This window comes from Callospermophilus lateralis, chromosome 17 (genome assembly GCF_048772815.1).
Source record: "Callospermophilus lateralis isolate mCalLat2 chromosome 17, mCalLat2.hap1, whole genome shotgun sequence".
In the NCBI taxonomy this organism is placed as follows: domain Eukaryota; kingdom Metazoa; phylum Chordata; class Mammalia; order Rodentia; family Sciuridae; genus Callospermophilus; species Callospermophilus lateralis.
In genome coordinates, this window is record NC_135321.1 from 937,511 (window position 1) to 952,416 (window position 14,906).

The 14,906-nt window shown below is 38.5% G+C and overlaps 1 protein-coding gene across 5 annotated transcripts in view; it reads right to left on the reverse strand.

Annotated features, from left to right (window-relative positions):
- The window catches only part of Atp9b (ATPase phospholipid transporting 9B (putative)), a 258,118-nt gene that overhangs the window by 123,735 nt on the left and 119,477 nt on the right, over window positions 1–14,906 (reverse strand). For 3 of the 5 annotated variants that reach the window (XM_076837218.1, XM_076837214.1, XM_076837213.1), the window contains exon 10: window positions 4,817–4,892. The exons of the other annotated variants lie outside the window; for them this stretch is intronic. In XM_076837218.1, coding sequence (XP_076693333.1) covers window positions 4,817–4,892 — 76 coding nt within the window. The remainder of the gene's footprint in view (window positions 1–4,816; window positions 4,893–14,906) is intronic. 5 annotated transcript variants of the gene reach the window in all.

Genomic DNA, 14,906 nt, shown 5'->3' on the forward strand with positions numbered 1-14,906 from the left:
AAATATCAAGGTGCTAAGTAACTCAGTGAGAACCTGTCTCTAAATAAAATCCAAAAAAGGCCTGAGGATGTGGCTCAGAGGTCGAGTTCAATCCCCAGTACCCATCCCCTCAAAAATAAAATAAAGTAAAATAAAAATAATAATAAAATAATAAAAAGAAAGAAAGAAATACTGAAAAGGGAGGGACAGGCTACCAATTTTGAAAATGAGACATGTGAAAGCAACAAAACCTGACACGTACCTTGTACCACATCAGATAATGGAAAACCAAATGTGACAAGTACAGAATGTTTTAAAACTTTCCAGTTTTAAAATACATATATATGTGTGTATACATACATATATGTGTGTGTGTGTACACACACACACACACAAATGTATGTTTAAATGAGAGAATGTCAAAACTTTATATTTTAACTATGAAATTAAGTACCTCTCCTCCTGGATCCAACTTGGGAATCTTCTATTCAGAAAGACAGATTTGGAAATGTGTTTATATACTAAAACCACAACCACAAAGAAATTGCTAATAGGAAGGTACCGTGTCACAAAGTCACTAGAGGTGGTGGTGATGTAATATTAGTAAGTAATCAAAATGTAGCTCAGTCTGTTCCAAGGAAATGTTTTAGAAGATTTATAAGCACTTAATTTTGAAAGGCAGGGGTTAATTTCCCTGATCCATATTTACAAATCTCATACTGACTAGTTACTGAAAAGTCAGTGTAAGAAGATCAGGTGCTGGCTGTCCCCAACAGGGTCACAAGCATGACATGTCCAAAACTGATTGAGTAGCTCTACCCTGCATGATGTCATCTTTTGGTATGACTTTAAACTTCAGTGCCATCCCTCTGTCACTCAAGGGGACAACTGCTGACATATTAGCTATTACATGAACCTCTTATATCATGCTATTGAGGAAATTTCACACAAAACCCTATCAAGTTCTAATTAACAGAACAGTTATACTTTAAGCAAATAACTTTCCTAATGCAAATTAAGAAAAAAAATGCTAACAAGGCCAACGTTAGGGGGAAAAGGTATTCGTCTTTATATTTTATAAGTATTTAACACGTATGACCACAAAACAATGCAGCAAGTCAAACTGACAATTCTCCTAAATATTTTAAAAGATCAACCTACTACAATATTTTCAATTGCTTTTGACCACTGAGAAAATATTAAGTTCAATTTACTTATTCTCAACCAATCCTCACAAACCCAAAATAACTTAAAGATGATTCATGGATAATTTATACACACACACATAAACACATGTGTGTGTGAGTGAGTGAGTGTGTGTGTGTGTGTGTGTGTGTATGCAAAACATAAAACCTAGACCATTTTAACAAAAGGATTGGTGGTTGAAACTACTGGATCAAAGAGAGAGTAGAATGCTTACTTATTTATTACAAAATTAACTCAAACCAAAAATGAAACATGATGTGTTTTTTCTGTGTATGAAAGGCATACAGAGAGTACTGTCAACCAAAGTATGATACGTGCAGACTGGCTAGATACTACAGAAACAAGCTTTCAGGGGGCTGGGGTTGTGGCTCAAGCGGTAACGCGCTCGCCTGGCATGCACAGGGCGCTGGGTTCAATCCTCAGCACCACATAAAAATAAAATAAAGATGTTGTGTCCACCGAAAACTGAAAACTAAATATTAAAAAAATTCTATCTTTAACAACAAAAAAAAAAAAAAAAAAAAAAGGAAAGAAAAGAAACAAGCTGTCAGGACCATCCACATCAGCCAGAAACTGACTCTGATTCACAGATGCTCTCTGGTGCCAATCTTCACAAATGCCAGGGTCCACACTGCATCTTAGTATGGAGCCTTCACATGTTAGGCCAGTCAGGGAAGCAAACAGGCAACACAGGTAGGAGGTAAGGACACCATGTGTCATATACTGACTAAGTGCTAGGTGCACAGTGACCTGAGGAGACAATGAACTGAGCATCACAACCTCAATAAGACCAACCAAAGTAGGAAGGTAGGACACAGAGTAACAAAGAGGACCTGCTCTCAGGTCTCATGTCCTCACAGCCAGAAGTACAGACAGGGCCACAGGACATCTGCACCAGGTTCAGGTTCCACAAAGCTGGGGACATACAGAGGACAATGACACACAACCCCAAGAGTGGACTCCACATGGCCAGAGGCATAGAGAGGGACACATAAGAACTGCACCAAGGACAGAGTCCACAAGCCATGAACATCACAAGGACAGCAGTAAACTTTGGACAGAACTCTGGTGTCCACCTCTATGGCCCACACAAAGTGCTCCAAGAGACCATTCCAGCAGAAGCAGCTCCCACCCATGTGCCCAGGACCTGCACTGCAGCCTATTTTCCTGGCTATTTCTGGTGTTCTCGGCTTCACCCACCTGCTCGACCTCCTTGGCTATTTTTTTGTTCCTATCCCCATAGATCTTTGGGGTTGGCCCTTCAGGCAACTTCCTACTGGGACAGGTCTTTCCATTTCATCCTCTTAATGACCTTTGGGCCAGAGTTCATTTTGAAAATCTCATTGAGACTGCTACTTTCATAAAACACAATAAAAATGAATTACCAGAACAAATTAACAACCAAATTAAAGAACACATATGTGCCAATATTTCCAACATCAGTAAACTACATCCAACTTCTATAACAGTTTCCAAATATTTATTCTCATTTTCCACGATGAGTAAACTGGACAGAACCCTCAGTACATATTCAATGTGCTACTGCAGAGGACTAAACTCCTGGAGGGGCCTGACAGGAGGGGCCTGCAGAGGATTAAATTTCTGGAGGGGCTGTCTGTACATACTCAAGGCCCTGCTCCATAGGACTGATTCCTAGAGCAGTCTGTGCACATCTGTGCCTGGCTTAAGGGCTCAACTCCTGGACAGTCCTGTTGCGGAATACCAATCTCTGGTTCTGGAAGGCCCTGCTTCCTTCTGGGCCGCAGTGACTCCTCTGAGAACAGACTCTTGTGTGCACATCATAATAAGCTCTGGAGGACCTATATATTTTTTAGAAGGATAGGGTTCTTTGAATCAATCAGGGCAACTGAACATGGCAGCTCAGGAAGTTCTCTGTCTTCCTTTGGTCATCTGCTGTCCTGTGGGTCTGTGTTTGAGTCCTTGTTCCTATGCATTCAGACTCCATGACAGAGAAAGAACGACCAAGTTTGCTTTACTTAGAGCAACTTTAGGGTGTGGTTCAGTGGTAGAGGGGTTGTCTAGCATCCACAACGCCCTGGGTGCCACCCCTAGTGTCACACACACACAAAAGAGCCACCTTGCATTCAATGGAGATATAACTTTAACGAAAGATTGAAAAGAATTCTAAACTTATGATCAACTACAAAGAAGACAAGAACCCTCAGGTTATTCCTGGACATCTCCAGTCTTTCCAAATGTTCTCAGGACACGGTGATCTGGTAAAGGACAGACTTGGGTAGTTGTTCACACAACAGTCTTTTAAATAAAGGTTTACTTGTGCATTTTAAAGATGTCCAAACACAAAATAACATTAAAGAGAGGTTAGTTAACCTTCTTCAGTGGACATTTAAAAATACTCGCTGTGAGGATCAAGTGCCCTGGCAAGCTAAATGCTACATGGCAAAGAATAAGAAAGAGTCTCTGTTGCCAAAGTAAACAAGTAGCAACTATCATTCACCAAGATCATCCAGCCTTAAGGTCACAAAAGAAAATGTCTTTTCAGGAAATTATAGGGGATGTCTTAGAAGCCTTTAGCTCAGATGCTTCTGTTTCTTTGAGGAGAATGGTCACAAATCAATACTACATGGCATTAATGACAAGACTCTAACACATGCTTAAAAAAGAAACAGAACAAAAGATTAAATGAAATCGATTTTATAAAGAAAACCTTAGTATCTCAATGACACGTAACTTAAAACAATAAATAATATTGTGTTAAACACAGAACAAATCAGAATTTCTGATCATATAAGCCATGACCTGTCTTTCAGGTATTTTGCTATAAAATATTATGAGCTCTGGAGCTGATGGCTTTCCTGGAAGGCATACCTGGACTTCAGTGCTGCAGCAGGTCCTGCTTGGCTCTGGCCTGACCGTAACAACGAGGCTACAGAGTAGTCCAGAAAGAGGCTGGCAGTAACACTACCTCCCTGCCCTGCCCCTGGCTGTCAGCAACACAAACCAAAAAGGACAGCAGAAAGGTGGCAGGCAAGACAGCAGGGCTTCCCTGGCTTCCACATGCCCTCTAATGGGGCCTGCAAACACCCTTCCTGTGGTGCCAGAGGCAGCGCTATCCTGTCTGTCCCTGAGGTCTCCTCACTGAGTGCCACCCTTACCTCTCTCTCTTTGCATCCTGAAAAACTAAAGTAAGATATGGGATAAAAAAAAAAAATCAAATACCTCAAAGAATTGACACCTACTAGAATTCACATATTTGCCCTCAAACTTGTTTTAAAAACATGAAACATCAGTATTTTGTATCCTCTTTCATATTCTGTCCCTAGAAGGTGAACCTGTGCACTCCTGAAGGAGCCTACTGTACACAATGGCATACAGCAAGGCCCCCATGTGAACATAGCACTTCTAAAATTACAATTGGCTCTAAGGCACACTGAGGAGCATATTAGGAAATACACAGAACCCAAGAAACTGACCACCTGTTCTTCCAGGAAGACTGCACCTCCATGTTGCTTTTGGCTTTACTATCCCCAGTGCCATGGGTGACGAAGTACACAGGCCTTGCCACAAACATACTTCAGGCAATTCTGAGAAAGCTGTTTGGAGTCCTCATCCTGGGAGAATTCACACTGAAGGAGAACTTCTTTCTCACCTGAGGCAACAATGGTGCTTGCCCACAATGTGTTTTCTATGCTGAGACTTTCATGAATGGGAGGGTCACTGTCTTCCTGTTCAGGGACAGAAAAACAAAACGGGAAAATTGGCCATGTTCTTTTTATTACTTATACTTTAGATAATCTATAGTGTTAGAAACGTGCCCACAATCTGGATCCAATGGAATAGTAGTGTCAAAGGAACCTCAAAATGTAAGTTGTAAAAAGCAAAGTTGAAAGACCTATCTTGAGTCAACTGTTTTCAATATTTAGCTTTAATATAAACAACTTTAAATGTTCATAAAAGTACTATATATACTGTGATACCATTTAAGAGTAGGCTAAAAGCACATCTTCAAATGTGTTTTAGCAACATTCCTGGACTAAGAATTGCTTCCCTGCAAAGGTGGAAACATTAGCATGAACCTGATCACAGATGAACTCAGTCATGTTTACCCCACCTTTCTGCAAGGACAAGGACTAGGCAGGTATAAACGTGAATATACGCCTGGGTGGGAGGACACTCCCGCAAATACCACGATACACCCATGAGAAAAGTCTTTTCTCTTAAATTCCTTTTTAAAAATGTTGTTATTATATTGGATATTTTTCTTTTATTTCTTATACATTTTTGTGTTGGTGCATTATACTGTACATAATGATGTATCTATTGTTACACATTCAAACATGTACCAACAGATACATCATTATATGATAGTACATATTTTTCATGAAACAAAATTCAAATATAAGTTGTATGTTGCTAATAATGTATACAGCTATCAAACACGGTCATACATCAATATCATAACAGCTATATGTTCAGTCTAATTTTATCATCATATTCTTAATGTTAATATTCAGACATAACTTTAAATCTGAAAACCTTCCTCTTAACCTGAGGTTATGTAGTGTGCGTGTGTGTACACACACATATATATAAAATCTCAAGATATATTTGATATCAAGATATATTTTAATATAATAAGGAAACCAAATAGGGGAAGAAAGGGAAGAAAAGAAACATTTTCTAGGGCCTGGATCCCAACAGTGTGCTTGCGCTGGGAATTACCTAGATCAGGAAACAACAGTCAGAGTGCCCGGGTTAGCAGCTAGCTGTGAAGAGTGAAGCTGTAGCCTTTCAACTAGATACTCATGGATCAGCCATAGACTAGTTTGCTGTGGGTGAATACCAAGATGGGCAGACATGGCATGTGCAAAACACAGAGAATGCAATCTCCTATGTGTGGGATTGAGCTAGGTTTGGAAAGCAGAGCCCTGCAAATGCACTGATGAAGGGCTGTCTTCAACACATATCTACTCTTGCATGTGACCAGTCTTTGCCTCATTAGCTGCAAGTACTTTTAATTTTGAAGTCTCCAGGAACTATGTTTTTCAATTAAAGTTTTATGCTTACAAAAAGCTACTGATAAACTATTCAGTGGCACTGATGGGCAAAATACTTCATGTAAATGTATCTTAAGTGGGAAAATGAAGGTTAACATAATGCCATTAAAAATACTACAAAAATACTTGAAAAGTGAAAGAATATTTGCATTTATGTTTGGATGACAAAGTTATAAAAATTTTTACACTGTAACCACTTTACTTTTATATAATCTTGTAGCAATGGAGATATGTTTATAATTTTTTTATATATCTTATGAAATTGAGCTCTTTGCATAGTACCTCACATACCATCATTAGCCTTTAAAAGGCATAAGAATATTCAAGTACTCTGCTTCATATTTTCCAAAATGTTGTTCGTTGTTCTTCCATGCACAATGCCAGGCAAGGAGTTGTCACTTATTCCCATGTTTAAGTAGCTCTTCAGGTAGATTCAAAAATTGTCTAATTAAAAAATAAGTAATCCAGGAAACTAAGTTTTGCCATTGACTTTTATTCTTTTGAAGAACAGCTACAACAAAAAATCATTTAGAAAAGAAAAGCAAGTAGCCTCAATAGATTAGCTTATTTTATACCTGAATGTATGTCTGAACTGAAATGACCAGGTTCTAAACCATTTACACAGATACAGTTCTGATAAACGCTGCTGGAGAAAGCGAAATCTACATATCTTCACTTCTATTTCCTAAATACAATTGACTCTACATACCCTTTGATTCTACAGACAAGAGTATAGCTGTTCCAGGAGGCCCAGCAAACAGTGCATAATTGGCAAGAAGAGGCCAAGTGCTCATTTGCACACTTATCATTTAAAGTATGAAACAAATAAAATTTTCTCTAAATGTATTCTGAGTTACCTGCACTGCATCATAGCAATTTACATATCTGTTTATCACCTAGGACTTCAAACTAAGTCACTATAGGGTTGAGCTCTACTTTCTGCCCACAGAACAGGTACTCAAAATTTATCCAATGTATCAGTAAATGAAAGACAGACTCTTAAAACTGTTTTGCCAATACCCACAAGTGTCGAGTGTCCGCACATGCATGGCAGCACACAGGGATCAGTGCATGCCCCTAAGCTGCGCTTGCCCCACTGTGGTCTTTAGTGTCCCCTTTGGTCCATGCCACCTGTAGCTGTCATCTTCAATGTAGCAACCTAGCTCAAAGTAGACCTTAAAACTCTAATGCTTCCCTTAATAATAAAATTTAAAAATTATTCACACATGCTCACCATTTATCTTCCCCTTATGTTGATCTCCAAGAGCAAGAAGGGCCTTAAAATATACAAAAAATGTATAAAATGCTTTCTGAACTGCAAATAAATGACACTATACAATGTAGATTTAGAAATTAAGTCAATTCCTACATTGCTTTTCGGTAACCATTTCACTGTGTGAAAGGTTCTGTCCATTCTAACATGTGGTAGGCTGAAGAATGCGTTTTGTATCTTTGTGCTTCTTTCCAAGTCTAACAGCAGTGACAGGCTTGAAACATTAACACATTTGTTGAACAGAGAAACTCATTTTAAAAGGCAGTTCCTTACCCACATTCTATAATGAAACTAAAAATGGGGAAGATGGGAAAAAATTTATTCCAAATAACTTTCATTTTTGGTTTTCTTCTCCTTCAGGTTATATAGATTGAAAAGATGAAACCTGCTTTGTGGAAAGAATACAAACCATTTCCATTTCAAGCTGTTTTCTCAGTGGTGTAGCTTATTTAACAAACAACAGAAATGTGCTTTTTAAAGAATATTTTTATTTGAAAACATAAAGCAAAGTTAAGTGTGTTATGACTTTGCAGAAAATGCATTGTAAGAAAAACTAGAAAGGAGGTAAGGACTATGAGAACTGTTGCACTTCAAAACCAATTAGCATGAGCTCCAGATTCCAAGAGAATGCCTATGTTTGAACAATTCATGAAATTAGCCATCAGGAACAATGATGTGAACCGCTTTCACCACGTCAAACATCTCCCAGTCTGCTTCTGTACTGCCTGGAGAAAGGCAGACGGGGTATGTCTGTGAGATTCTGTACAGGTCACAGATGCATACTGTGTCCCTGCTATAGAGGCCTTGAGTTAATCTGTTCAAATTCTAATTTAAGTATTTAAGCAGGATCCCTCCTCCCTGCAAAAGGTATAATTTTTTCTTGATAATGTAAAAAAGGAAAATAAACAAATATCACAAAATGTTCACTTTATTGAATTTTGCTAATTAAATTGAATTCCATTTCTAGTTACAAAACTAGTTATTTAATATTTTCTTTATTCCTATTTGAAGAAAGTTCATAAAATATTTTTCATCTTAATCTGAAACTCTAGATCAATACATTTTAAAAGAAAAAAATTAGAAATGTCAAATGAGGGCAATGAAAAGCCATTTATTATATTCATCAAGAATTATAATAACCCATACAAGATATATGTGTCTTTAACCATACAAGATATATGTGTCCTGAAGTAAGTTTCTCTCATTTTAGAACAAGGATAGCCTCCCACAGAAGTCTACCCTCATGTCGACAGTGTGCACCACTGGCAGGCCTTGTCTCCGTTCTCACATGGGGCCATTCCCACCTGTCTTCTGATATGGGAAGACTCCTGCCTGTCTTGGTTTTTAAAACATTTTTTTTAGTTGTAGATGGACATAATACCTTTTTTTCACTTATTTATTTTTATATGGTGCTGAGGATTGAACCCAGTGCTTCAGATGTCTAAGGCAAATGCTCTACCACTTAGCTACAATCCCAGTCCCCTGTCTCGGTTTTGATGTGGATGATTCTCACCTCTGTAGAAAACCTCAGACACATAAATTACTAATGGGAAAATGCAACAATTGCTTGTTATGCTCCTGATGTGAAACTCAGGTTGCTAAGGATCAGTCCACTGGGCCCCCAACCTCCCTAAGAGGGTATGTATGCACACAAGTGAGCAAGACGTTAAAGGTCTTGCTATCGCCATGTGATGTTAATTAACCCTTCCTAAATGACAAGGCATGATAAAACCTAGGTATAATATAGAACTGTAAAGATGAGCTAGGGTATCTGTGGGCTAGGGAAGACAGCAGAGGGCCACCCACAGGAAGCTCCCTCCTACACAAATTCTGCAGCCAGATACAAGGCTCTTATATTGTGGCCACCTTGAGTGGGGTGAGAGTACCAGCCTGAGGAAAGGGTATAGGCACAGATCTCAAGAGCTAGGCCTGCTCTGCCTCCCTTCCCACCCAATGAGGCATTTTTACTTTGTGTGTACCTCCTAGCAGACCTCCTCTAGACTGGCTGGCGTGCAGGAAAGAGGAAAAAACAAACATTTTTGGAGTGCCACACATATGCTGATTAGCCTTCCTTCCTAAGATCTGGGAAATAAGATTGAGAAGGTTGTGCTTGGTCAGGGTTAGACATCTAATAAGTGGAAAAGTCAAAATTCAAATTCAGAGTGAAGAATCAGGTAGATCAAGAGGTCTTAGAGAACAAGAAGCCAACCAATGCACATTCTGCAAAGAGGAGGGTCATTGGGCCTGATTTCATAGACTTACAAATCTTCCTAACTTCCTACATAAATCATCTGTTGTCACTGACGGAGTTACTGTCCTCATGGTTTTAGGAGACTGGCCTGAATCATTTTTGTACTGTTTACAAAAAAGTAATGCTTTGCTATCTTGTTTTTGAGTCTTAGCATGATCCCTACGGTCTACTTTGTTTTGAATATTTGCTTTAAAATGGACGTATTTCTTTTTCTTCCTCTTTTCCTTGCACTCCCTAATCTCAGGGAAACAGGATTACCCTTCTTCCCCATCCTAGACAGAGTTTCTGACCTTCAGCACACACCCACCAAAGTACCGGAGTAATTCAAACTTTGGGAATGGCACCAAACGATATAAAAAATAACTATCTCCCAGATTAAAAGCCTTTGAATCACTTAACTTTAAAAGTCCCCAGTTCCCCTTGATGGGCAGAATCACAGCCTCCAGAACAGGAGTCCCTCTGTGTTTCTCCTTTGCTAGCAAAGCAATAATTTTTTATTTATTTTCTAAAAAAACAAAAACAAACAACAACAATAGGCACATCCAGCTTGGATGATGTCACTTTTGCACTAGCTACCCCCACACCACTCCTTAGGCCCAAACTGTAGGGATCCACCTGTCTTGCTGCTAACCAAGAAATAAGTTCCCAGTAAATGTATTCTTGGGAATAATGGATTTGCCTGCCTCTTTCTTTGATCTCATAGAACCATCCTCACACAACAGGACTGAATTTTCCAGAACACATGGGGATGATTCATTAAAATGCAATCATTTTAATAATATATGTCAGTAAGGTAAAGTGTTTTCCTAATAATGTTTAAATATTCTATATTTTTCATAAAGTACATCCATATAATCTATGGATTAGGAGGAAGGACCCTATTCTTGTAGATTTTTATATTTTCCCTATTACTTCTATCCACTTGGGAGTATAGTTACTCCTCAATATTTATGGGAACTCAGTTCCAGAACTTTCTGTAGATTCCAAAATCAGTGGATGTTCAAGAACCCTCATATAAAATAGCATAGCATTTGCATATAATATGTCCATCCTTCCATATACTGTAAATCATCTCTAGATCACTGATTAAACCCAATTAAATGTAAATGCTATGTAAACAGTAATTATACTAAATTATTATACTAAATTGTTTAGTAGGTAAGGACAAGAAAATAAAAGTCTGTACAATTACAGTACAGATGAAGTTGTCTTCACAAAATAACTTTTTACCTCAGCTCCTTGAATCCAAGGATACAGAACCACAGATATAGAAGAATGACTACACCACATCTTTGTCCAATCTGATAATCTCTAACTTTCCATTGGAGAGCATAGTTTAATTACTGAGGTAATTATCTTGTGCTTTGTTTCTTACCTGTTGTACTTGATATTTGGTACCTTTTATTAATATTTACTTTTTAGTTTTAGGTGGACACAATATCTTTATTTTTATGTGGTAACAGATAATTGAACCCAGTGCCTCATGCATGCTAGGCAAGCATTCTACCACTGAGCCCCAACCCCAGGCTAATGTTTCATACCTTTTACCAATCGTTTTCTTTTGGGGGGGAGAAGGTGAAGAGGGCTACTTGACTTTAATTGAGTATCCAATTGCATCACCTCTACTGGGCTTGTTAGCTTGACCTGTTTGATTTTTATCAGTAGCTCAGTGAATTACAATATGAACCTTTTGTATTACTGTTTACCCAGTATCAACATTTTATCACTTCACACATAATATTAAAAAACAAAAACACAAAATACACGACAGCCATTTATTACTTCTGACATCCCCAACCCAATAGGGAAAGGTGCTGAAAGTCCCATTATCCATGTGAACACAAACTATTCATCCAGTGCCTACTGGAAGAATTGGCCACAACTCTGCATAACCCACTCCACTATAGTAGTAGACCTTATAAGTTCGATAAGATCCAAAAGTTGGCATCAGAAGTCCTACAAAGAACCACCAAATGCCAGTCCAATCTTCTGAGCAATAACAGAATTCTATAAGGCCAGTTCCACAGCTGCCTTCCTAATATCACCCTTGCTTCAGAAGACACACAAGGATGCTTCTCAGAAATGTGGGTGTTCTACTTGCTACTGCAGTCCTTATCACTTTATAAAAGGGACCGTCCTTGGAATCCTTCTGGGGAACATGACCAATGAGAGGGATCCCTGGTCTTACATGACAAATTCATTCCCAAACAAAAGATCCTCTAATCAACTTTACCTATTCCTCGATATTCTATGACAACAGCAACAGTAACTCTAGCTTGTTTACTAATAGAATATCTGCTATCGTCTGAACATTTCTCTCTCTCCAAAATTCATGTTGAAACCTAATCACCAAGGTGATAGTATTAGGAGATAGGCTTCTGGGGGTGATTAGGTCAGGAGGGAAGACCCCTAATAAATGGGATGATTGCTCTTACAAAAGACACTCTACAGAGCTTCCTTGCCCTCCTACCCTGTGAGAACACAGCAGTCAAAACACTATGTATGAGTCAGAAAGGGAACCCTCACTAGATTACTATATTTGCATTGAACCTTAGACTTTGAACCTCCAGAATTATGAGAAATAATTGCTTTCTATAAGCAATCCAGTTTATAGTACTGTCACAGTAGCCTACACGGACTAGTATATTATCACCATTTTCTAATATCCAGGTGTTCATGCAAGGACATTAAATCTTAAGTAATGGGAAACTGAACCCTATGGATACACTCCTTCCTGTATTTCCTATTCCCTCTTCCTGGTCCAATAGTCCAAGACCATTCTCAGTCACATCTTTCAGGTCCTGCCGGAACCGTTTGTCTTACAACTCTTATCATAAATAACCCCTTTCCTTCCACAACACAAGCCTGATCACCCTACTTTGATCTCAATTACATCTGTTCTCCTCTAGCAACTTCAAGAAAGTAGCTTCTTGAAGACTCAAGGGATACTGAAGAAAGTGGATGTTCAAACTCTCCAGTGCCTCAGGCTCAGTATTGACATTCCAGGTATCAGAACATCTCTGCTATTCACCATAGTGCTGTCCTAAGTGCAGAAAAATCACTGCCTGACCTCTCTTGCCATCACCTTTCCAGCTGAATATCAAGAACTGCATGAACACTAATGTGGTATACTGGATCAGCAGGGCAGGCTGAGTTTCTGTTGCTTCAAGTTCCTGTGGTCAACGGCAGGAGCCCAACTGCTCCATATCCCTTACCACTGCAGCACCTCCTCCACTCACTTGCTGGTTCTGGGCAGAGGGCAAGTAATCTGACCGGAGATCTCAATACAAAGCCTGCTTCCAGCAACTACATTTAAAGGACCAGCTGCGTTAGGCTTTATTTCCTCAAGAGCAAAGCTTGAAAAAAGGATTTGGGGGTGTATAGCAAAACTCAAGAAACACCATTAGAGAAGTGAAAAACAAAGACTAAGAAGGGTAGAATCAATACAGGTGTGTTAACCAGCAAATCATCACTGCATGTAAGAGGAGCTCAACCTACTCCAGGCAGATAGTAAGAACATGCCACAGAGATGCCCAATCCAAGGACATCTATGCACCTTTCTAACAACACTGGCTGAGGGCCACTCCTGGTATGTTAGCTTCCCTTTCTAAGCAATGGTACTGAGTGCACATTGAGTCACAAAGGGTGTCCCTACCACCAGCACATGGCTTGTAGAGGATGCTATCACCATTTAAGACAACAGTGAAGATTACTACAGGAATATGACTGTGTAACCAACCCTCAACAATTTAGTACTGGTATAATGCCACTGTGAAACCAACAAGGCCTACTCTTTTTGTGGTTATTTTCTGGTAAGCTCACTGCTTAAATATCATTCTGTATATGGTAAACTACATTATCCTTGTAAATTACTTCATTTGGATTTTTCAAAATTATTTGCATAGCACAGTCCGAAATGTCTTTTATGTGGGGTTTTCGGGGTTTTTTTGGCTTGTACTTTTTGTTTTTAGTTACACATGACAGGTGACTCTATTTTGATATATTTATACAAGGATGAAATATATCTTATTCTAATCAGGATCCCAGTCTTGTGGATGTTCATGATGTTGAGATTCACTATGGTATCTTCATGTATGTAAACAGAAAGTTATGTATTTGTTTTAACTTTCTTTTCAATGATTATTTTATCCATTTCTGTCTTCTGAGGTTAATGTGCTCTCTCGCTTTTCTTTTTCTTGGCTGAATAGCTTTTTGTTTGGCTGTATCATCTTAAAAATAACACCTGAGTTCATTTTTATCCTCCATCCTGCCCCCAAACCCCCAAAGCATTTTATGGATCAGCATCCTTAAATCAGAGAAATCATTCAGCATTTGGGTTTTTTTGGGATTGGCTAATTTCACTTAGCATTATATTCTTCAGCTCCATCCATTTACCTGCAAATGCCATGATTTTATTCTCTTTTATTGCTGAGCAATATTCCACTGTGTTATATATTATCACATTTTCTTTATCCATTCATCTACTGAAGGGCACCTAGGTTGGTTCCACAGTTTAGCTATTGTCAACTGTGCTGCTATAAACACTGATGTGGCTGTGTCCCAACTCTAGCTAGGGAAAAGGGGAAAAGGGGAGGGAAGGGAAAGGAGCAGGTATAGGGGTAGGAAAGATGGTGGAATGTGATGGTCATCATTACCCTAAGTACATGTATGAAGACACAAAGGATGTGACTCTACTTTGTGTACAACCAGAGATATGAAAAATTGCACAATGTGTGATATGAATTATAATGCATTCTGATGTCATATATATAACAAAATAAAATCAAAAAAAGATTAAATACACTTCATAAAAAGCTTCAAAAACGCTATCTGATACTGTTCTATTGTATGCCTGTATGAATATATAACAATGGATCCCACTATTATGTATAATTATAATGCACCAATAAAAATACGGGGAAAAAATGACATCTGGATCAATTTTCTGGTTGTATTATTTCATTATATCACCTTAACATGCACTTCTGTAGGTGCGTCCTTCGACCTGCTATTTCTGATCCCTTCATGATGATAAAGTATTTCCATTTATTTATTTACATTATTTTATTCTTCTCTCTCCCCCTAAACATATAATTCTACTTTAACTATATCCAAAATATTCAGATTCTGATATGCAGTGTTCCCTAAACCAATATTG